This window comes from Symphalangus syndactylus, chromosome 9, assembly GCF_028878055.3.
Source record: "Symphalangus syndactylus isolate Jambi chromosome 9, NHGRI_mSymSyn1-v2.1_pri, whole genome shotgun sequence".
NCBI classification, from domain to species: Eukaryota; Metazoa; Chordata; class Mammalia; order Primates; family Hylobatidae; genus Symphalangus; species Symphalangus syndactylus.
Window position 1 is genome coordinate 16,634,296 of NC_072431.2, and position 24,273 is coordinate 16,658,568.

The 24,273-nt window shown below is 48.5% G+C and overlaps 2 protein-coding genes across 6 annotated transcripts in view; one reads left to right on the forward strand and one right to left on the reverse strand.

The window, feature by feature from the left end:
• The window catches only part of TTC6 (tetratricopeptide repeat domain 6), a 256,504-nt gene extending 241,070 nt beyond the window's left edge, over positions 1-15,434 (reverse strand). For 3 of the 4 annotated variants that reach the window (XR_010122452.1, XM_063645901.1, XM_063645903.1), the window contains exons 1-2: positions 7,452-7,570; positions 4,257-4,336 (exon numbers count right to left, since the gene is read on the reverse strand). Coding sequence is in view for 3 of the 4 variants with exons in the window: in XM_063645901.1 (XP_063501971.1) it covers positions 4,257-4,289 (33 nt within the window). In the remaining variant the exon portion in view is untranslated. Of the gene's footprint in view, positions 1-4,256; positions 4,337-7,451; positions 7,571-14,939 lie in introns of those variants that run through there. The other variant, XM_063645902.1, reaches the window with a different exon arrangement.
• On the forward strand, positions 15,431-22,025 carry FOXA1 (forkhead box A1). 2 transcript variants are annotated; one of them, XM_063645935.1, is made up of 3 exons: positions 15,853-16,067; positions 18,452-19,763; positions 21,909-22,025. In XM_063645935.1, exons 1-3 carry the CDS (start codon positions 15,996-15,998, stop codon positions 21,938-21,940), a joined length of 1,416 nt encoding a protein of 471 aa, XP_063502005.1. In that variant the 5' UTR covers positions 15,853-15,995; the 3' UTR covers positions 21,941-22,025. The 2 variants fall into 2 exon arrangements, with proteins under 2 accessions (XP_055150396.1, XP_063502005.1); XM_055294421.2 differs by lacking the exon at positions 21,909-22,025 and having other exon boundaries at positions 15,431-16,067; positions 18,452-21,180.
• Positions 22,026-24,273: the final 2,248 nt, after the last annotated feature.

Genomic DNA, 24,273 nt, shown 5'->3' on the forward strand with positions numbered 1-24,273 from the left:
GATTAACCAACTGCTTACTTAACACTCTTGCTCTTTCTACGTTTAAAAGAATAATGCTGGACCCCGAGATTTAAAACTTCAGCTTTGGGGAGCAACACAGATGAATGTTTCACAAACATAATGTTGAGCGAAGAAGCCAGACACCGAGGGGTACATATTGTATGATTTCATCACACAAAGTTCAAAAACTGTGGTGCTTGTGGATGTAGACTCAGCTGCTGTATTACAAATAAACACAAGAAAGTAATAACCATAAAAGTCCAGAGAGTAGCCATCTTGGGAGTGGGACGGTGATGGTGAGTGGGCAGGCAGTACCACGGCAGTCGAGATGCCAGCAACATTCTACTTTTTAACCTTGGTGATGGCTTCTCAGATTTTCTCTTTGTGATAAACCATTGTTTTCTGTTGTGTTCATTTTCTTGTGTAATATCTCACCATTTTTTAAAAGCTCAAAAAGAAAAAGAAAAACCAATTAGATAATATAGTGTAGATGAATGTGCTTTGCTCAGTACACTTAGCAGGCCCACACATGTTTATTTTATATTCCTCTATACCAACCCCTCTCTCTCCAAATTCAGGCAACTAAAAAACGAGGTGGGGAGAATGGCAGATAAAATGTACTGGAGTTTGTTGCCGTGAATAGTCAAAATAAGAAATAAACGCTCTAGAGATCCTCCATGAGATCTGTGCTGGAAGAGGGCAGCATGTTTCCCAGAAGTTCAAGGTAAAAGTCTTGTGCTGCACAGCTCCCTAGAGCGGGGCCTCTGCACAGCTCCCTAGAGCCGGGCCTCTGCACAGCCTTGCTTTGGAGACTGATGCACTCAGGCATCCTCAGGCCTCCCAGAAGGTAGCTCCTGCTCTAGAAACAGACAAAGCCAGCCTGGGACACACAGCTTTACCATGTGGGCCAGTTGCTTTCCCTCTCTGGGTTTCTGCATGCTCATCTGTAAAATGGAGATCATAATCCAGCCTCTAAGGTCTGTTAGTTCACTCCCTAATACAATGTGTTCGAAAATGGTTGCTGAATGCTCTCAAGATGAGAAGCATTCTGCAGAAAAAGATCTGCCAACCCTGCGATTTTACTGCATTTAATCACATCTCACTGCTCTGTGAGCACTCTGTATGGGCAGCTTTACTCTAAGTGTAGGAGTAGCCCCTTCAGGCCAGGAGTAAATTACTTTTCCCTGCTAATTAAAATAATAAGCAAATAGCCAAAGTGCTTGTGAAGTGACTAATTGTTCATGATACCATCCCAAATGCTGCACAAAAATAATATACATGCCATGCTCCTAAACTTAAAAAAATATTTCAAATTAATGTAACCTTGAAATCTGTCTATCATATAGTCAGGAAACAATTTAAATGACAAATAAATATTGTTCATTAATACTTTATGTAATCAAAAAACAGTAACTAAGGACTCAGGTATCCATATCATAGGATAATACAATCCATGAGCTAGGCAGTATTATCATCTTCATTGTACAGATAAGAGATTGTACAAAGAGATTAAGGAATTCACCTGAGGTCCCCTAGCTAGTAAACCTGCGCTAGGAACCTCTGTTCTAGGTCTAGCTTATTGATTGATTGATTGATTGATTGAGACAAGGTCTCACTCTGTCACCCAGGCTGGTGGGCAGTGGGGCAAACATGGCTCACTACAGCCTTGACTTCCCAGGCTTAAGCAATCCTCCTGCCTCAGTCTCCCAAGTAGCTGGAACTACAGGAGTGTACCAGCATGCCCAGCTGATTTTATATATATATACTGTAGACACAGGGGTCTCTACGCTGCCCAGTCTTGAGCTTTTGGGCTCAAGGAATCCTCTCACTTCTGCCTCCCAAAGTGCCTGGGTTGCATACACAAGCCACTGTGCCTGGCAGATCTAGTTTCATTTTAAAAACATGAGAGTGTGAGACAGAAAAAGTGGGAGGAGGAAGAGTTAGTTATTGATTTAAAGGTATTTCAAACTTGTTGATATTATAATGCCTTCATATGGAAATGTTAATGCTTCAAATACCATCTTAAAGAGAGGGGAATTAGACTCAAAAGAGCAGCATAAAATCATTCAAGTAGTCATTGAAACACTATGATTTCTTCTAGCTTTTGCCACTTTCCAACCACCACCCACCAGTCCTCTTGCCACCCAGCTTTGAAGCCCCCTGTAGTTCATTACAGTATGAGTGAAAGCAGGGCCAGTGTGACTTTCCAGCTCCCACGCCTTTGATGTATCACCACAGAACAAAGTCCGAACACAGTTCTCCAAAGAGAATTTGAGGCTCCCCACAATTAGGGCCCACCTAAAGGTTTATATACTTGGGAAATAAAATATTAAAATCATCTTTACTTCATATTGTGCACAAAATAAGTTCCAACTGGATGAAAGGTTTTGATTTTGTGTAGATAAGGCTTGTAAGCACTGGTGGCTCACACCTGTAATTCCAGCACTTTGGAAGGCCAAGGCAGTATAATCACTTGAGCCCAGGAGTTCAAGACCAGCCTGAGCAATATAGTGAAATCCTGTCTCACCTGGCAAAAAAATTAGCCAGGTGTGGTGGCATGAACCTATAGTCTCAGCTACTCAGGAGGCTGGGGTAGGAGGACTGCTTAGGCCCAGGAAGTCAAGGCTGCAGTGAGCCAGGATCTTATCACTGAACTCCAGCCTTGGTGCCACAGCGAAATCCTGTCTCAAAAAACAACAACAACAACAAAAAAAAAAAAAAAACTTGTAAGCGCTAAACCATAAAAGGCTGAAACTATAAATAAAAATACCGATTGTTGAAACATGTGCGTTATGCATTTAAAAATAAAATTAAAATGCAAATAAAAACCTGGTAAAAATTTCACAACACTTACAGCAGACATGGGATCAATACTCTGTAGATGAGAAGTAGACACTCCAAACTTTCAATTGGTTAATGAAAGTGTGAATGGCAGTTCCAAAAAGAAGAAATATTGTGGCCAATAGAGATATAAAAATATTCAACTCAACTAATCTCATAAATACAAATTAAAATAATGTTATGCAATTTTCATCAATCAAATTACAAAGTTAGTAAGAGTATGTGCAAGGGAGTGAGGAAACAGGATTACTCATAGAGTTCTGAGGGCATCCTGCTAGATATCATACAGCAAAATGTCTCAAACTCTTAAATATACCATTCTGAGCAACATAGCAAGACTCCACCTTTACGAGAAAATTTTAATAATTAGCTGGGCATGGTGGCACGCACCTGTAGTCCTAGCTACCTTGGGGCTGAGGTGGGAGGATTGTTGGAGCCCGGGAGTCCAAGGCTGCAGTCAGCTATGATTGCACCACTGCATTCCAGCCTGGGAAATGAGCAGGACTCTGTCTCAAAAAAAGAAAAAGAAAGAAAAAAAAAAGACTAAATACTTGCATGCATTTTAACCCAGAAATTCTACTTTTATGAACTTTTCCTACATAGAAGTATGCAAAATTTTCAAATAATAATATTGAAACGTTGTTTTAATCTTTGGAAGGCAGAATCTTGTCTTCAATTTAGTATCTTTAGTATCTAGCACAATGTCGGCACATAGAATTCTCATTGATGGTCACACCTAAATAATGTCACTGGTTTAGCACTACTCAAGACTGAGTTGTTGCCAGACACAAACCTGAAAAGGACTGAGCTCTAGACTTAATGTTCTAGACATGAGGAACCAAAGATGCTGAGGCCTTGGGGAACACACAAGGACATTTCCCATGAGCCCCTTGGTCACTAGACCTAGTTTAGTGTCTGCTTCTATTAACACAACTCACCACTAGCAAAAGTCTCAGTCCTTGATTTATGCAAAGCTCAGTTTCGCATTCCATTTACACTTTACACCTCCAAAGGGCTTTGCTTAGATGTTCTCCAGCTATGATAATACACTAGAGATTTTGCTGAGTTTCAGGTCAGAGGCATTCCTTTTCTAAAGGTAGAAATGCAAGACTGTTGTATGTGCTTTGTAGCCTAAGTCAAAAAAACTTGATACTATCAATATTTTATTTTAGCATCAGTTACTTTAACAATTATGTCGAATGCAAATCAGCAAATTAAAATGGCAAATGTAATGCAAATAAACTCAGAGTGTGCTTTCCTGCTAGACCCATAGGCAGCCTTTCCTGTAGAAACCAGCCACCACAGAAATCCTGGAGCCTTCATGGCTGTACTCCAAGATGGTGACAGGGAAGGAGTAGAGCCCTTTGATGACTTACAGGATGAGAATGAACTGGAAAGAACTGAAGACATCATACCTCACTTCCATGAATCCTTGTTCCTCTCCTCATCAGTCAGGGCCCCACAGAAAACAGATGGCACACAGGGAAGGGTTTTCCTGGGGGAAAACATTTGAAGGTGGGATTAAAGGGAACTAACAGGAGAAAATGAGTCACTCAAGGTCTAGCAATATTAGGAAGGTATTGACACTTTTGATCTGAAGGGGCAACAAGGGGAAAGGAGGTGTTAACAGAGACTGGTGAGAGCTGAAGCTGTGGAAGAGGAGCTGCTGATGGGATTGCAGAGACAGAGAGGGGAAGTAAAGGACAAAACCACAGTGAGGCATGGAGAAAGCAGGAAGCCTAAGTACTCCTAACACTACCCTCCTGCCCTTCAGTCCTGCACCATTGTCCTCCATTGGTCAAACCCATTTGTAAGTCCAAAGGCAAGGAAGACTAAGTAATGTGGCCTAAAGAGAAGTAGGCAAAGTGGGGGAGCTGGAGAGTATAACAGAATAACCCGCAGAGTCCCCTACCAAAAGTTGCCTGTATTGCCGTTGATCCACAGAAATGAACATATTGAGACATCTTCCATTGCCTTAGGGTCCTCCCTGGCATTGATTACCTCCAGACTTCTTCAAGCACCTGCTCACCCCACCTTCCCCATGGTAACCTAATTAACATCTGCCAAGCTTCCCTCCAGATCCCAAACTCCAACGGGGTTCTAACATCTAAGCTTATGGAGTTCAGAAATGGACTCCTGGGAAGTCAGCTACCACTCTTCTTTGGAGCACCTTGGAAGTCTGGCACTGGGGCATGACCTCAGGAGTTCTTAAGGCAGGATAAAAATAGCAAGCACTGAGCAGACAGGAAAAAAAAAAAAAAACCCTGTGAATAAAACTATCCATTTGAAAAAGAAAAGACACAACACTAATGAGCCTGGTCTAAAGCAGGTGTACTTGGCCAGGAATTAAGGATTTATTTTTCTTGGAGGTAGTGGCTGATGTTTAGCATTCCATTTACACTTTACACCTCCAAAGGGCTTTGCTTAGATGTTCTCCAGCTATGGTAATACACTAGAGATTTTGCTGAGTTTGAGGTCAGAGACATTCCTTTTCTAAAGGTAGATATGTAAGACTGTTGTATGTGCTTTGTAGCCTAAACATTGAGCTTAGAGAACCAATGCCTGGTTTATGCTTAGAAAAACTAACAGCTTTCCCAAGTAAGCTGTAAAAACAGAAGCTGCATTTAGCCAGAGATCACTGCCTGAGACTTCTGTGTACCATTCCACTTCCCCTATACTCACTCACCCACATACCAATCCAAGAAAAATTAATAAGCTTTAAAGATGCGTTCTTTTTCTGTTTTCCAGTGAAGGAAATATTTTATTTTATCCACCTGGATCCTGATTACTGAGTGAAGCAGAATTCAGAAACTTACTGAAGCTGTTATGCAGGACCTTCTTAGCCCATCCAAACTCTATCTAAAATTTGTGGGACATTTCTCATGAAAGAGTCCTGGATCCACAGCTGAACTGCAGCCCTTCCAAACTTCAACAACAGGAGGGTTTAATCAATTTCTGGTCTTCACTTGAGCAGACATATCTATATCTGAGCAGACAAAGCACTGAAACCCTTCTGTGATTTGGTCTTTTCACAGACTATATTGTCTGTCTTAATTAAACTTCAGCATCCCACTAAGCTTTCTTGCACATGCAAGTTAACATTTAAGTCTTTAATATTTGAAGCATACACCATAAGCCCAGCATGCTCGCTTCATTTCAGATGGACTTCAACTCCCAGGAAGAAACTTTTAGGGAATTTAAATCAAATAATTTTTAAAGACAGCAACTAAAGCTTCCTTGATATAATGACATCTTGGGTTTTCAGGATTTTAGAAAATGTCTAAGTATACTTCTCTAAATGAGTTATAAGTGGTCCTAACTGTCCATGAGAAGGGCAGGGGAGGAAGAAGAAAGTGTCTAAGTGAAATCAAGAGTCTTGCTTTCTCATCTCAGTTCTCCCCAACTTCAGGTGCTGAGGATGGATTGGCCTATCAGAAGCCCAGACTTCATTTTCTTCCTCTTCCTCATCTCCCCTCTCCTTCCCGGGTGCCTCCTAGATCCAAGCCACAACCCCGTGTTTGTCTGAGGTACACAAAACCAGGGCGATGATCGGGGTCTCAGAGAGGCGTGCCCAGACACCCAACGTCTACGAGTTCAGCCAGTAAATTCAGGCGGGCTCTGACAATACTCTCAGGAGCCCAGGAAAGGCACAGGCAGACTCTTGGGGAGGCATCCTCCCTCTCTCGCCTAGGGCGAGGAAAGGACGATGTGTTCTGCTACCCCAGTCGGGTTCAGCAGGACCTAAAGGGTAGGAGGTTCAAGATCTCTCATCTCTCTCCCCTTGAACCACCTTCCCCCAGAAGATCCTTAATGTGAACTTGAGGCAGTCTCTGGATCTCCTGGTGCTTTTCCTTTGTCATCCATCACTGACTGGGTGGAGAGTGGCTCCACCAGTCAAGGAAATTAGGAAATTCCAGGCAGGGTCCTGGTGGACACTGAGACTCCGCCCCACCGGCTGCCCAGTTCCCATGGGAGAGCTCCCTCCTCCTCCTGGACTGTAGCTTGGAGGAACTGCGACAATGCAGAGAATAGTGACAACCCGCAAAAGGTCTAGAAGGCGAAGCACAGGAGGCACACCTGGTCAGCAGCACCTGCCACTACATGTCCCAGCATCCAGCACTGCTCAGGCTCCCAGAATTCTGTGAAGACCCTTTTTGTTACCACTTATTGCATACTCAATCTACACTCAACTTGTATGAGGTGGGTACTCCCATGCCCATTTTACAGTTGGGAAAACTGAGACTCAGGGAGAGCTAGTCCCCTGCAGTATCTGGATTGGAATCCAGGTCTGATTCCAAGCCAGAATTGCATTGAACATGTCCGACTGCACTGTCGATTGCATGGAATACGCCCCCAATGGAGTTTGTCTAATGAGTAAAAGTCTCAGAGATCTTCAGCCTCAGACACGAGTGGCCTGAGCCTGCCAGCCCTGGGAAGAGGAGTGTGTAGAGGGCTGAGCCTTCGCCTCCCTGAGGAGGCTTTGTCTGGGCCTGGAAATTGGGAGGACAGGTTGGTCTGTCTCTTCTGCTGCTGCTGTCTTTGGAGACGACAGGCAGTGAAAAGGAGGAAAGCTTTCGCCCTAAATTTACCATAAAACATAGACCACGAACCTGGATATTCAGCAAAAAGGAAGGAAATTTTTGCGGTACCAATTATCCCAGAGTCTTCCTCCCCTCCGGGAAAGTCGCTTCACCACTTCTGGAGCTGAGCCACCCACCACCACCACCACCATAGCGGTTTCCTTCTTAGGTTCACACGGGTTCCTCATTTCCCTGGGTGAGGTCGTCAGGGCTGACTCTCACGCCAGCCACTACTCCAGACGTTGTTCCTACAACTGACGATTGCCAGAACCCGGGCATCAGGTCCAAGCTCCTCACTTGGGAAAAGAGGAAACGGAGACAGAGAGGGCCTGGCTGGGTTCCCTAGCATATTAGAGGTCGGCAGCACTGCGGCCAACGTCAGAACCATGCTGCCCCACCCTAATCCTAACGCCAGGTCCGCATCTCCACACAGCTTCTGTAGTCTTCGCTTCCTCTCTCTCTGTCATCTCTTGGGACGGTGGTTTATTCCCATCCAGCACCTGCAGGAATTTGTGAAGCTCCTGCTGCAGTGTAAACTGACCTTCAACCCCAGCACTGGGCTTTATTTATTGAAACTACTTCTCTTGGTGGGGGTGTAGGGAGAGGTTCATGAGGAGGTCAGTGGGGACCAGCAATTCACAATGGAAGGTATTTTGGCGGGAGGAGGCCAGTGGGGTGAGAAGAGTGGGATCCACGCCACCAACTGCATCCTCGAAAGCATTTGAAAGAAAGCAAATCTACACCAGATCTGCTAAAACTCGAAACCTGAGTCTCTAAGGTGGATGAGGCTTGATCCAAGTTCCGAACCCTCTCCCCGACCGCGGTGACTGGGGTCGGGGTAAGGTGCAGTTTGGAGAAGAGGACCCGAAAGCAGGAAGGTTGGGGTGCAGATCCTCCGCCGCATCGGAGCCACGGCTGAACCTCACATCCACCCGGTGGGAGAGTGGGGGTGAGAGGAACATCGAGGACACCAGATGCGGCCGGAGGATCGCACAGCCTTGTGGCTTCTCGAGTGATAGCAGCCCAGAAGAGGAGGTAGGCATGTTTACTCTTGTAACGTCTCCCCCAACTCCTGCTTTCGTGGCAAATAAAATTTAAGGATGAGAAAATGACACCAGAGGTTTCCGGTTATTAACTTGCCACAACACTGCAGGCTGTGGGATTGGTGGTCCTTTAAGGAAATCATTACATTACTCACGGAAAGTGTGTAGACTAAAATACTTTGTATCTTATGTAGAATAAAACACTCTATATCTTATGATACAAGACAGAGAGGCAATTAAGGTCAACGCCTGGTAGTTTCAAGTGCGCTGTCTCCGCCACGGCCAGCTAAGAGGCAGGTACCCAGGAAGGAAGATCACCTCTGTGACGCTCGTTGCGCAAACCCGCCCCGCAGGCGCGCAGAGCCCCAGGCGCCCCCAAGAGCAGGGGCCGCAACGAACACTCAGCGCGCTCTAAGCCGGGTGCGCAGCCTCGGACTAATAGAGAGCTCTAGTGTAAGGCTTTTCCTTCTCACTACGTGGGCTCGGCTTTATTTGTTTGCCAATTTAAACATATTATTTAAACATCCACGTTTCCTTTCCAGCTCCTAGTGAAAAGTGTTGCCTGACGGAAAATTCATGGGGTTCTTCAACTTTTAGTCAATATCTGCTATTGAAACGTGTGGCTGCTGCCTTTTCACAGCGAGGAAAAGTGAAATATTTGATTTTGGGTCACACGTTGACTGCCCTATATGGGCAAAGCGAGCTGCTGATTCCGCCCACGTCCAGGGGCCCAGGAAAGGAAACATTTATTTGTTATGCCACCCGATGATACTGGTTAAAATCAGGCATTGGTGACAGGGGAAGAGCCAGACCCAATGGGTTTGGAGCTCAAGGTTCTCAGGTGTCTGAGACCCTGTTCGCTGTGCCAGGGCATCTTTCCCATCCAATACTTCACTCAGTCCATCGGCCCATTCATTCCACAAAACCTTTGTTTTCCTAGTGCACCTAGCTGAATCAAGTCCCTCAGATCCTCTCACTTGGGGACTTTGGATGTGATGGATATTCCTAGAACATCTGTATTCTATGGATATTATAGAATATCCATAGAATTCCTAGACTCAGGAATTCTTCCCTGATTGAAGCTAACCTGGCAAGTCTCAGGGATGGACTATTTAGTTAACTTACTCAACAAATCTTTATTCAAAGTCTACTATGCTACAGGCTTTGCTCTGGCAGCAGGAACCACAGCAGTGCCTGCCCTCAAGGAGCTACTAGACCAGTAAGAGAGAGAAAAAATGAAAAATAAACAAATAGAATTCGCTGTCTGCGTGTGATAAGAACCTGGCAAGGCATCCAGAGCAAGGTGTGGACCTAAGGAAGGCAGGGCTCAGTTGTTTGTGAAAAGCTGCAACGTTTTTAACAGGGACTCCAGGAGGCTGCTCTGGACTTGCCACCACAGGTAGTGTCCAGTAGTGAGTGCTGCATTTGTTTACTTTGATCCATGATTCTGGTACGCAACCAAAATTACAACATTCAGAAAGCGGTCAGAGTTCCTGAAAATCTTGCTAGTAACCCAGCAAAAGCAAATGCTGCCAAGGAGGCTGCTTCATAGTGCTTCTGTTTAGAAGCAAACTCACTGCAAGGTAAGCTAAGCAGTAGTTTTGCTCTGTGGTCCATAGAACAAGGAAAATCAAAAAACTTTATGCAAATGCATAACTCTTAAAACAAAACTTTCCTCTGATGTTGGCTCTTGGAATAGCTGCTGGAAGTCCCAGAAGCAGCCACCCAACAGTGCTCTCCAATCGAATTTTAATTTTAAGTAATGAAGATAACCTCCCTCTAGGCATGCCAGTAAATTAGTCAGCAGTCCAAAGCCTAATTTCAAAATATGGGGGGAAATCAGAAAACTGATACAATGAAAAACTACCGGCAGAATACATTTTTATTTTCTTTCTAAGTGTAGGATATGACATATGATTGTTATTAAAGCATCTGTTAAATAGCGCCATGTAATTTGAGGGTAATCACGTATGAATAGTCAAAGTTAAACCACCAGGGACAACTGAGAGACCGTGGGAAAGCTCCTGGGTGTGTGGGGGGAGGGGCGCGAGTGGATTGGTGGGGGCTGGCCGGCCTGGGACGGAGAAGCTAAACACTGGTCGACTCTTCAGGAAGGATTTATATTTCAGCTGCCAGCCTTGAGGCAGGAGATGAAATAGGTGACTTTTCCAAGCCCCTCGACTTCCATCACTGCTCCGCATTAACGCGGGCTTCTGCTGTTGGAGAGGAATGGAGGTCCCGACCTACCCTCGCCCAGGTTTCCAGCCTCCTAGCTCTTGCACACAGGAGCAGCAGGTGGGGAAACGCCAGGATCTCCAAGCACCCTGCCAAGTCTGTGGCACGCAGTAGGACCTCAGCTACTCAGGTCCTTTCTGCTCTAACGGATACCTAAGAGGTGTCACGTTTCCCTCTAATTTTCCAACTCTTTGTGTGAAGCGTGCATTGCCAGTCCCTCCCCTAGGCCCCCAGCCCTAGGGGTTTCAAAGTAGAGCGGGAAAGCCTGAGGATCCTTTCAGCAGCACAGAGCAGAGACCGCGCTCCCCAGGAGGGGGATCGGCTGGATGAGGAGGGACCGGCTGGGGCTGAGCACGTCGTCCAACAGGCGCTGACCGGTGTGAACAAAAGTCAGTAACTCGGGGGCCACAACGGCGGGAGATGCGCGCGGCCGCGGGGACCCAGGTCTGGGCGGGGTCGCCATGTCGGTTCCGGGGGCCTCGAGGGAGGTTGGTTCCCGTTTCCGCGAGGCCCTAGGGGGCACTTCTTCCTTCCAACGCTGTCGATTGCCCAGCAGGGGAAATCGCCCTTCTCAATCTTTCTCATTTGAATACATGAAAATGAGAGTTGATTTTGGCAAGGCGATGCTCTCCCATGGCCAGAGGGACGGTTTTGTCGCCCGCGGGCGAGGCCGGGTGGGGAGCAGCTCCGGCTGCGACATCCGGCTGCGGGTGAGCTAGGTGCGCCCGGGGCAGCTCAGAAACCCGGCGGCGCTCAGGCAGCAGCAGAGGAAAAGACAAACCCAGTGGCTGTTTTTGCTTCAATAAAATAAGGGAAAGCCCTGGATATGTTTATGCGTTGCTTTTACACACAAAGACACACAGACACAAGCACACGCACACACAGCCGGGGTTGAGGCCCGTAACAGGTTAGGGCTCTGTACAGAACTGCCTGCAAAGGCCCGTCAAGTGGTCCCAGGGCCCCTACCTACTAGAGAGTTGTGAATTAATCCCTTAAAGATTTAATGATGGAACAAAGGGAGAGAGGAAGGAAGATGAGGAAGAAAAATAAAAGGAAGGCAGCGAAGGAACGGAGTTCGAACCCTGGCCCGGCCCATACTTCTCTTGCGCGGGGGACAGCCGTCTCGCGGCTCCCTGGCCCCTTCCCCAGCTCGGCGCACACATCCACCTGCGAAGGCCAGGCACACGCAGGTGTGACCCCTTGTTTCCAGCGTCCCAGGCCTTCCTCACTTCTAAGCTGAGCCTGGTCCCAGTTGGGGTCGGCTTTGAACCGCGTTAACGACCACAGGTCTTAGTTTCATTGCATCCGATTCTCCCCTGCAGAAGGAGGACTTAAGCTTCTTATCTGGGTGGGGGGTGCGGGCCCGCGGAGGAACTCGAACCACTCCACACCAAGCATGGCTGGGCTGCGGAAGCCGCCACCTGACAACAACTCCGTCCAGGGAAGGGTAGGCAAGGAAAGGGGGCAGGCGAGGAGCAGCCACAGAGGGAAGCCCTGGAGAGACTCGAGTGGGCACCCAGAGCCCCGCCGGCCCAGGCCCTGCTGTCTGCCCACCCTGCGGTCCTGCTAAATAGGAAGGACTCTGTCGCCGCGAGAGGCCGCCGGCCGGGCCCAAGGCCCGAGGCCGCGGCCTCTCCTTCCACCTTTCGCCGTCGTCTCCCTCTGCTTCTCCCTGCCTGGTGAATATCTGAGGAAGGGGCTCCCAGCCAGATCCTGCTGGGAAGTGTAAGCTGACGCAGCCCAGCGTGGTCAAAGGACCGAGTGCCGCTCAGGTACTGCAGGACTGCGCCCGGGAGCAGGCCCCACGGGTGTAGCAAGGGCAGCTTCCGGGAAGGGCGGAGCCGCTTCCTCCGCTGGCTGCTCCCCGGAGTACCCGCGCACCCTACCGTCCTCACTACCGCGGCTCTCTCCACTTGAGGAGCCCGCCCTCCCCGCGACCTGGACCGCCCCAAGCTGTCGCAGACCCGTCTTAAACACAGGCAAGTTTAACCCGGGACACCCCAGGAGCCGCCACGTGCCTGCCCTCGCGGGTAGCCTGCCCCGAGTCCACCCATCCTCCCCAGAGCTGAAGACAGGCCTGGTTTCCTCCAACGAGCAGCACAATCCTTGCAAAGCACAGTTTGCAATAGTGCAGGTGCCTATTTGGGACTGGCCAGCACTACCGACTGGCCAGCAACTCCCAGACAGCAGCATTAATTTATGTATATATGTATGCATTTCCAAGTCAAAGACCCAACACGACCCTGCTGATTCGCTTTTAAACCTCAGGGAAAGTGACTGGCTGGCATCTGGGTACACTAGAACCTCACCTCCTAAACTTGTTAGGTATCTTGCAATGTGGCCACTGAGATGAAGAGAAGCTGGGAGCTGGACGAACGGCCATCTTGGCCTCGGCTCTAAGAACCTAAATCCCTGACTGTGGGATGCGTGCGGAGTTCAATCCAGTATCGCCTGGCGGTGCTCCCCGGAGGCGCCTGCGGGAAAATTCAGCTTTCCCTCTCCACGACAGGAGGCGCTGTGTTCGTGGAAATCCCCCGGCTGCGAACCCGGGATCCCTGAGCTGGATCAAAGCTCCGAAGCTGGCAGAGTCCATTCTGCATCACCGGTCTTGGGCTTTGAAGAAGCCTAGCAGAAATTCCGCTTTGGCCATCACGCTATGAAAAGTGGATTTCTTTTTACTTAAGTCAAATTTTTTTTTTTTGAAAATATGAGACTTAGTAGGTTTGGGAAGTGGGCTAAAAGAACATTTCATATTGTAATTGACCCCCCCCCCTTTAAGGTGACAGTGTTTTTCCCCTACTTAAAGCACCAACTTTTTTGTGCAGTATAAAATATATTACTATCCATAAATTGTTACTCTCGGTAGAAAATACTCTAGTCTTGCTCGGTGTTATTGAAGAGCAAAGAGGGTATTGGAGAATCACCTCCAGAAGGAACAAGGAAGCTCATTAGCACTGAAAGTCCCCCGGATCAGGCCCAGGAAGCTAAGCATCCGTATACTTTACAAATGGAACTAAAGTCATCTACTAATGGGAACTTTGCACAAAAGAATTAGTTTCTGACACACAATTCGCAGATACATTTACACAAACTGATGGGACAACTTGCAGTCACAGGAGCAGGCTGCATTAGGGAGGGTTCCTGCGCTACTGAGTTCCAGGTGGATTTTATTTCACTCATTCCTTTCCTTATGATGTGACGTTTCTACCCCCCACCCTTTTTGTAAAAAAAAAAAAAAAGTAATCCAATGCTTTTATCTGTTTTTATTTTTTATTTCCTTAACTGCACATCTTCACCCTCTCTGCTCCCCTGCTGACTTAAGAGATTTGTTTGGTGCAGGGATTTAAAGTGATTCTCTTGCCAGATTTCAAGTAAAACAGATTTAAAAGAACAAAGCACAGGGAAAAAGGTATCTGTTTGGAAAACAAGTTAAAACACATTTCTTAAAATGAGATTAATAACATTTTAAAAACTTTGCAAAACAAGAAGATTTTGCGGATTCTTAATTACTTTAGATTTTATTTTATTGTTACTTAAGGAAACCTAGTGGTTCTACAGGCAGTACAACACATGGTCACAGACACTCAGAAACAAACACAGTCACACATGCTCAGAAATACACAAACGGTCACACACTCAGAAACACGCACCATCTCCCAATCTATCACCAACTCATTGCCTATCACCCAGTCACTTCAGTTATTCTCTCTCCCAGGACAAGTGGGCAATCCACCACCCAGGGCCTCATGAGAGTAAAGAGACTTTGCGTTGGGAAGACTCTCCCACCGACGTCCAGGACCGATTAGGACCTAAGCGAGCCCCTGAGATCTCAGCCCGGACCCTCCGGGTCACAGACAGGACCAAGCGCCGCTGCGGGCAGTCTCGGGCTTCTGCCTGGCATCTCTTTCGCAGTGCAGATGCGTTCCCGCGCCCAGGCCCTTGCTCGCCCAGCTAACGCGCGTGTTATGGGAGATGTCCCCTCCCCCTGACCTTTTCCTATCAGAAACCAGACGGTCTTCTCCAGCTCAGTCCCTGAAGCGGTTGAAGGGGGGCGGGAGGAGGAGCCCGGCAGAGGTAGGACGGCCCGACTTGGGTCCGCCTGCTCTATCACACAGACATCAGCTCTTAGTTTCTTCCTCTTTGTGGTCGCTACAGATGACAAGGGGAGAGGAGCGGACCGAGGCGGAACAAAAAAAAAAAAAGTTATGTCATAAAGATATAAACCGGTGCTGTGACTCACCTGCTCTTAGCCGCAGGTACGAGTTTCGTGGCAGCGCCTCAGCTCTGCTAGCCGGGGGCCCGGGCCGGCCTAACGTCACTTGGCTCGGCTGACTCAGATGACCCGGTTTCTAGTGACGAAGCAAAAGTGGGGCTTTTTCCCTTTTCTAGTCTGAAGCTCTCAGGAGGAAAGGAAAAAAAAAAAAAAGTCTGTATTCTCCAGTCTCCCGGGGTTGAACTTTGGGTCAGGAATCAGGAGGGAGGGAGCAAAGAGAAGGAGGGGCGCGAGACTGGGCCGCAGCCCGCGCTCGGAAGGTGGCGAGTACCTCTGGGGAGGGACCCCGGGGTCACTTAGCCCACAAGGTCTCTAAGCCCAGTCTCCGACGCCACCGCCCCCGGCCTTCTCTGGCTGCGAGGTTACCATCCAGAGCCCTAGCCCGCCCGCCCGCCTGGCCCCGCCTATTTTTTCTTTTTCTAAAGGGGCTTACACCCCCTCCCACCCCATTTCCCTCTTTCCCTAGCCTCCGGGCCTAAACCAATTACACTGCTTTGCAAACAAAGTGAGGGCCCCGCTTGGGGGAGGGGTCGCGGGGGAGGGGGCGCGCGCAGCGGTGGCGCGGCGGGGCGGGAGGCGCGGCGGCCGGACTGGCGGGCGGCCGCTTTGCAGGTGCACCTCGGGCTTTGTAGGTGCGAGCGTCTTTGTGCGGCGGACAAATGGGGAGAGGACGAGGAGGTGGGCACTCGAGCGACGTAAGATCCACATCAGCTCAACTGCACTCGCCTCGCAGAGGCCGCCCGCTCACTTCCCGCGGAGGCGCTCCCCGGCGCCGCGCTCCGCGGCAGCCGCCTGCCCCCGGCGCTGCCCCCGCCCGCCGCGCCGCCGCCGCCGCCGCCGCCACCGCCGCCGCGCACGCCGCGCCCCGCAGCTCTGGGCTTCCTCTTCGCCCGGGTGGCGTTGGGCCCGCGCGGGCCCTCGGGTGACTGCAGCTGCTCAGCTCCCCTCCCCCGCCCCGCGCCGCGCGGCCGCCCGTCGCTTCGCACAGGGCTGGATGGTTGTATTGGGCAGGGTGGCTCCAGGATGTTAGGAACTGTGAAGATGGAAGGGCATGAGACCAGCGACTGGAACAGCTACTACGCGGACACGCAGGAGGTGAGAGGCTAGGCGAGGCGGGCGGCCGGCGGGGCGCCGCTGGAGCCCGTGCTGGGGGAGGCCGGGGAGCGGTGGGCTCCAGGCAAGGCGGGCAGGCGGGCTGGGGGCGCCTCCTCGGTGCCGCCGCTGCTCGCCCGCCGGTGTGGCCCCGGCCGGGCCTTGGCCGGGCCTGGAAGCGGGACCTGCTGCCCTGCTGTGTCCCGACTCTCGCTGCCGGTGAGGGAGTTTTAGGAAACTCCGGGCTTTGAAAACAGCGGCTCTGGGAAGCACTTGCCTCTTCCCAGCAGCGAGCGGGAGCAGGAGCCGGGCCCGGGGTGCCGCGGGCGGGCGAGCGCCGGTGCGAGTTGGAAGCAACTCTGAGAAAGCCGGAGCATACCCTCAAGGCGACCTCTTCGTCCCACCGTTTAATTCGCAGACGTCTTCTGATTAAAGCGCTCTGCCGCCAAGTTGGGTGTCTCAATAATGAAACGATTTCTAAATTTTGTAAAACTTGTTCTTCAAAAGCCCCATTTGGGAAGTGTGCTCCTTCTTCTCTGAAACCGCTGGGTGGCGCTAGTGCGACCAGAATCTTCTTCAGAACTCCGGGCCGAGAACCTGTTTCTCTTCATTGTCCCCTTGGTGGCACGTTCATGGGGGTTATTTTTACAATGTGCACAAAAGGATTACAGGGAAAACCAGGTACAGGGAGGAAAACCACCTATTAAAAGTATTTTTCTGGAAACAGCTGGCAATTACCCCCCAAAAGTTTAATTACCATTATTGTAAACGAGTATTGGAACTGCCTTGGATAATCTTGGGAAGAGGGAAAGAAAATAAAGCCCCAAGGTAAAAAAAACACTTTTAAGACGTGGACAGAAAAATATAGAATCACGTAATATTTTGATGGTAACTGACTTAGATTTATATATTCACAAGTTTACCTCTGAGTTTTTTTGCATACCACAGTTTACTGGGTGTTCCTATTTAAATCTATTTGTTCTCATGTTTTCAAATTGAGTCATACTTGCTGATTAAAATAAACTTAAGGACATCATTATTCCTTATTAAATTACCAGAGGAGTGCTTTTTAATATGCCTAGGTGTTGTATGTTTAAAGTATTGTACCTAATGCATTCCCACATTGCTATTGATAAGGATTTTCGCTTGCTGATGATTTTAAAAGGAGCTCAGAGGTCTTCCAGAGATTTAATTCTGACGCAGTCATCTCGACCCCACCATTCAATTAAGACCCCTAGCGAAAGTACTTTCTTACATGTTAAAGCTGAGAATTAGGAAATACAATAGCATTAAGAGAAAATAAGTAGAATTTGATTTTCGAATTTTAAATTATTCAAGACTACTCACGGAATGTCAAAGCCAGGCGTTGAAATCATCAGCAGCAACATCAGCATGTGAAAAAAAAAAGATTTATTTTGACAAACTGTGTCACCAAATTTTTCAAACAAGGGACTGTAAAGTGGTGACAAAATTAATGCGAGTTTCTAAATAGCTTGCAGAGGTGTACATGTAAAGTCACGTTAAAATAAAATGCATATAGCCCATTGAGATTATTATGGCACCACCTCCCAGTCCTTTCTGTTATGGATCTACTTTTAGTTTTATTTTTCCAAAACTTATTTAACTTTGAGTTTGCTTCCCTTTTAACATTACAGTTGCTACAAGCAGGTAGAAATCACTACTTCTAAATACAATAAACAACAAAAAGTCACCATAGGCAAAAACCCCTAGGACAATAAAGCCACTTATTGGGAATTAAATGTTTCAGGGGGTCCCATGTCCATAGGTGATTTGCTCTATCAGGGAGTTTCATTAACAGTACCCTAGAACAACCGAAACCGCTGTGCGGTCAGCCAGGCCTGCAGACTCAGGCGAGGAGGGCGCGGGGCTGGTGCCCTGTGGCCCGCCCAGTGGGCCTGTGACGCGGAACCCATTGCACCCTTAGGGTGAAGTGAATAAGCAGAGGGTCAGAGATTAATTCTATTTTCGGAGTTTTAAAGATGATTTCCCCCCAAAGGGCGCTTTGCAGAGGCTGGTTGGGGTGGAGACTTGGGATACCGCCTGGCGTGTATGGAGGAGGCGATGAGGGGGCCCTGGAAGCCAGCCCCTGAGCCTGGCGTGTAAGGCGATTACACATCTTCCTGGGGACATATTTTCTGTGAGCGTTTATCTTTCATGCCTGCCGCGCTAGGATTTTCCCCCTGCCGTGCAAGACATCTTTGCTCGGTCTGGGGTGGGCGCTTGGCCGTTTGCCCCGGGTGGGGGTGTCCCGTGTTCTGCAGAAGTGCTCTGCACTTGCCCCCGGGTTAGGTCCCGGCTGGCCTCCCTCCTGTGTCCACCACTAACCCTGCCCTCCGGGGCCTCTTCACTCGCTGTCTCCACTCCAGGCCTACTCCTCCGTCCCGGTCAGCAACATGAACTCAGGCCTGGGCTCCATGAACTCCATGAACACCTACATGACCATGAACACCATGACCACGAGCGGCAACATGACCCCGGCGTCCTTCAACATGTCCTATGCTAACCCGGGCCTAGGGGCCGGCCTGAGTCCCGGCGCGGTAACCGGCATGCCGGGGGGCTCGGCGGGTGCCATGAACAGCATGACTGCGGCCGGCGTGACGGCCATGGGTACGGCGCTGAGCCCGGGCGGCATGGGCGCCATGGGCGCGCAGCAGGCGGCCTCCATGAATGGCCTGGGCCCCTACGCGGCCGCCATGAACCCATGCATGAGCCCCATGGCGTACGCGCCGTCCAACCTGGGCCGCAGCCGCGCGGGCGGCGGCGGCGACGCCAAGACGTTCAAGCGCAGCTACCCGCACGCCAAACCGCCCTACTCGTACATCTCGCTCATCACCATGGCCATCCAGCAGGCGCCCAGCAAGATGCTCACGCTGAGCGAGATCTACCAGTGGATCATGGACCTCTTCCCCTATTACCGGCAGAACCAGCAGCGCTGGCAGAACTCCATCCGCCACTCGCTGTCCTTCAATGACTGCTTCGTCAAGGTGGCGCGCTCCCCGGACAAGCCGGGCAAGGGCTCCTACTGGACGCTGCACCCGGACTCCGGCAACATGTTCGAGAACGGCTGCTACTTGCGCCGCCAGAAGCGCTTCAAGTGCGAGAAGCAGCCGGGGGCCGGCGGCGGGGGCGGGAGCGGGAACGGGGGCAGCGGCGCCAAGGGCGGCCCTGAGAGCCGCAAGGACCCCTCTGGCGCCTCTAACCCCAGCGCCGACTCGCCCCTCCATCGGGGCGTGCATGGGAAGGCCGGCCAGCTAGAGGGCGCGCCGGCCCCCGGGCCCGCCGCCAGCCCCCAGACTCTGGACCACAGTGGGGCGACGGCGACAGGGGGCGCCTCGGAGTTGAAGACTCCAGCCTCCTCATCTGCGCCCCCCATAAGCTCTGGGCCCGGGGCGCTGGCCTCTGTGCCCCCCTCTCACCCGGCACACGGCTTGGCACCCCACGAGTCCCAGCTGCACCTGAAAGGGGACCCCCACTACTCCTTCAACCACCCGTTCTCCATCAACAACCTCATGTCCTCCTCGGAGCAGCAGCATAAGCTGGACTTCAAGGCATACGAGCAGGCACTGCAGTACTCGCCTTACGGCTCTACGTTGCCCGCCAGCCTGCCTCTAGGCAGCGCCTCGGTGACCACCAGGAGCCCCATCGACCCCTCAGCCCTGGAGCCGGCGTACTACCAAGGTGTGTATTCCAGACCCGTCCTAAACACTTCCTAGCTCCCGGGACTGGGGGGTTTGTCTGGCATAGCCATGCTGGTAGCAAGAGAGAAAAAATCAACAGCAAACAAGACCACACAAACCAAACCGACAACAGCATAATAAAATCCCAACAACTATTTTTATTTCATTTTTCATGCACAACCTTTCCCCCAGTGCAAAAGACTGTTACTTCATTATTGTATTCAAAATTCATTGTGTATATTACTACAAAGACAACCCCAAACCAATTTTTTTCCTGCGAAGTTTAATGATCCACAAGTGTATATATGAAATTCTCCCCCGTCCTTGCCCCCCCACCCTTTCTTCCCTCTTTCCCTTCCAGACATTCTAGTTTGTGGAGGGTTATTTAAAAAAACAAAAAAGGAAGATGGTCAAGTTTGTAAAATATTTGTTTGTGCTTTTTCCCCCTCCTTTCCTGACCCCCTACGAGTTTACAGGTCTGTGGCAATACTCTTAACCATAAGAATTGAAATGGTGAAGAAACAAGTATACACTAGAGGCTCTTAAAAGTATTGAAAGAAAGTACTGCTGTTATATAGCAAGATATAAACAGATTATAAACATCAGAGCCATTTGCTTCTCAGTTTACATTTCTGATACATGCAGATAGCAGATGTCTTTAAATGAAATACATGTATATTGTGTATGGACTTAATTATGCACATGCTCAGATGTGTAGACATCCTCCGTATATTTACATAACATATAGAGGTAATAGATAGGTTATATACATGATACATTCTCAAGAGTTGCTTGACCGAAAGTTACAAGGACCCTAACCCCTTTGTCCTCTCTACCCACAGACGGCCCTGGGAATCAATTCCTCAGGAATTGCCCTCAAGAACTCTGCTTCTTGCTTTGCAGAGTGCCATGGTCATGTCATTCTGAGGTCACATAACATATAAAATTAGTTTCTATGAGTGTATACCCTTTAAAGAATTTTTTTTTCAGTAAAAGGGAATATTACAATCTTGGAGGAGAGAGAAGTTATAGGGAGCTGGATTTCAAAACGTGGTCCAAGATTCAAAAATCCTATTGACTGTGGCCATTTTAATCATTGCCATCGTGTGCTTGTTTCATCCAGTGTTATGCACTTTCCACAGTTGGACATGGTGTTAGTATAGCCAGACGGGTTTCATTATTATTTCTCTTTGCTTTCTCAATGTTAATTTATTGCATGGTTTATTCTTTTTCTTTACAGCTGAAATTGCTTTAAATGATGGTTAAAATTACAACTTAAATTGTTAATTTTTATCAATGTGATTGTAATTAAAAATATTTTGATTTAAATGACAAAAATAATACCAGATTTTAAGCCGTGGAAAATGTTCTTGATTATTTGCAGTTAAGGACTTTAAATAAATCAAATGTTAACAAAAGAGCATTTCTGTTATTTTTTTTTCACTTAACTAAATCCGAAGTGAATATTTCTAAATACAATATTTTTCAAATTCTAGAACTGAATATAAATGACAAAAATGAAAATAAAATTATTTTGCCTGTTATTATAATGAATATGTAGCTAGTAAAAAGGAGTGAAAGAAATTCAAGTAAAGTGTATAAATTGATTTAATATTCCAAGAATTGAGATTTTTAAGATTCTTTATTCCCAGTGATGTTTACTTCATTTTTTGTTTGACACCGGCTTAAGCCTTCTGTGTTTCCTTTGAGCCTTTTCACTACAAAATCAAATATTAATTTAACTACCTTTCCTCTTTCCCCAATGTATCACTTTTCTTTATCTGAGAATTCTTCCAATGAAAATAAAATATCAGCTGTGGCTGATAGAATTAAGTTGTCTCCAACGGAGACTCATGAACCCTCTTCTCATTAAAAGAGAAACAAAACTTAGCCATCAGGGTAGCTCTGGAGGAGGTGGGAGGAGGGGAGTTAATTCACTCTCGCAGGGGAAGCGTTGTGCCGACAGGACATTTTAGGGTAGCCGCTATTTTGCATTTTGTGAAGATTTTTTTAAATTTTGATTCAAAAATGTCGTTCCTAAGAACTGAAAGTTGATAATTTGTTTCCTTCTAAGGAGCTTTTAAATGCAACTTCACACTCCATAGTTGCTTGGGATCACAAAATCATTAATCTCCTTTGATAGCAGGCTCACTTTCCAGTCCACCTATTTCTTTGTAAGTCTTGTTCGGATTGACATCAACAATAACAACACCAGCTCAAGCAGAGGCCTGCCTGCCTGAGCCCTTGTGTATGAACTCCATCCTCACCAGGGCTTGAACTTGGACAGCCTTTACTTTGATCGCCCCACTCCACACCGCGGACAAGATAAAAAGAGCTGTGTGAGTCGCTTAATTATCGCGTAATTGCCTCCCCAGATGAGAGAAAGGGTGCCATGTAGCACTTGACAAAAATCCAGAAATCCCAAACCCCCACTCACTTCAGTTAATGAAAGGTGGAGGGGAGGGAAATTACTGGTTTGAATAATTTCAAACCCTAATTTGGAGACCTCGGATGGACATCAATGTCCCAAAGAGAGGAAAAAGCTTCCAATCCCAACAGTTACTCCTATTTACATAAGGTAAACAAACGTTGGCAAATTCAGCTTCCAAATGTAATATAAAGGCGTGGACTTGGGCCTCGGAATCCCGCCCCCACTGAATCTAAGATGTTTAACTTCTGTGCTGTCCTCTCTGTGATGTTCCCTTTCTCCTTTTCAACGTATTAGAAACATCAGCGCCTTGCCTTCACCCTACCAAGCTTAAGTTGGCCTTAGCTCTTGCTCTGTTACTTGCTGGAGACATTTTCTAGTTATGCAGGGGACGGGGGCACTTTGGAGACCTGCCTTTGGAGCTGGACCGCGGGGAGCCTGCAGGCCCAGCCCCTGCCTTGTAGGCTTCTCGCAGTTCTCAGACCGCACACTCTGCCACCTCTGGGCGATGCGACCTGCCACCCGCGCGTTAGGACGCGCGCGGGTTGGCGGCCGGGACAGCCGGTTGCCAGGGAAGGCGGACAGAGCAGGAAAGCAAGCGTCTCGAGGTGACAAGTGCAGATAGTTCTTCATTGTTTGGGCATTTTCCCTTCCTAGCGAATAAATCTCCTGTTGAGCCCGGGACCTAAAAGTCAACAAAGAAGGCCAGCCGCCTCGTTACGGCTCCTGCGGCCCCGGCGGCCCGCGTTGCCGCGGCTGCTCCCGCTGCGTAATCCCTTCCTCGGAAACCCGGACACACAAACACCCGGGCGCCCGGGCTGGGGCGCCGCGCCCCTGGGTCAGGAAGAAAACATCTGTGGTTCCGAGGGAGTGCGGAGACCCTGCCTGAGCGCGCCGCCTTCCTGCGACCCCTACCCCATCCCCTTTTCGTCTCGGTGTTTCCACATTTCTTCACCTCGCCAGCTCCCGAAGACCAGGGCCGGAAAGGGGCTGCTGACCGTCCCACCGCGGTGCTCCTGCTCGCGGGTCTTAGGAATTTGGCCCGAGATGGGGGAGGGGTCCCCGGGGAGGGGAGGGAGGGGTCCCCGGGGAGGGGAGGGAGGGGGCGAAGAGGGGCGAGGAGGGAAAGCCTTCCTCCTGACCCAAGTGTACAGCTCCGGTGGCGCTCGGACCCACCAACGCTACGGAGCAAACATTTTCACAAAAAAGAAAAAAACAAATGTTTTGGGAGTGAGCATAGCACAGGGGAGGGGAGCTGCAATTGTTACTCTCACCTTGCATTTAGGAAGGGCAGGTATGAAACACTTTTAAGGCGATAAAAAGAGAACCAAAGATAGGGAAGAAGAAAAGCTCACCAGTTCTATTCAGCAAAAACTAAACAACTCACAAGGGTTCGGAAGTAGAAGGCAGCTCCGTCCGTTTTCTGCATGATGGCTAATACGGTGTTTACATCAAAGACAAAACTTAATTTCCATTGTCCCTTTGTGATCCCCCTCATACAGGATAAACTGATGAGAATTATTAGGGAAGGAGGGATTAAAACAAACAAGATCCTAGTAAAGCTCCTAACCTCTGTTTTCATTTTCTGAAGGCTAGATACCTAATTGATTTCACTGAAAGTATAAAAAAAGTTATATTTCTCAGAAGTCTAACAGATTTGAACGAGCCATAACAGAAAAGAAGTCCTGAAGTGATAAAAATGTAAACCCTTATTTTGGCATTTTAAAAAATTGGTCTCAATTCCACAAACATGCTTAAGTTTCTTTGCAAAAAACTGCCGAAATCAATACAAATTCCTTTCAATGCTGGCCAAAGTAGAAGACCTGTCGCCCAAATTAATTAACCTTTCCTCAAGATCAGTTGGTTTTCTGTTGACTTAGCAGTAATATTGTAGAACATTTAGCTATAATGTATTTTAATGTGATCCCCTAATGTCAACAGGAAAAAATTCGTTGAAAAATAAAATAGTTTAAAGAAGTTAGTAGACATTTTATACATTTGTAAAAAATATTTTGCCTTCAAAAATTAAATACCAATTGTTTATTTGAATTGTAATAAAGTGTTTTGCAACTAAATGGAGTTA

Excerpts from the sequence above, each read along its gene's own strand:
- FOXA1 (XM_055294421.2), top strand. The coding sequence starts at position 15,996 with ATGTTAGGAACTGTGAAGATGGAAGGGCATGAGACCAGCGACTGGAAC. Across the intron at positions 16,068-18,451 it reads ACTACGCGGACACGCAGGAG|GCCTACTCCTCCGTCCCGGT; the intron begins GTGAGAGGCTAG and ends TCTCCACTCCAG.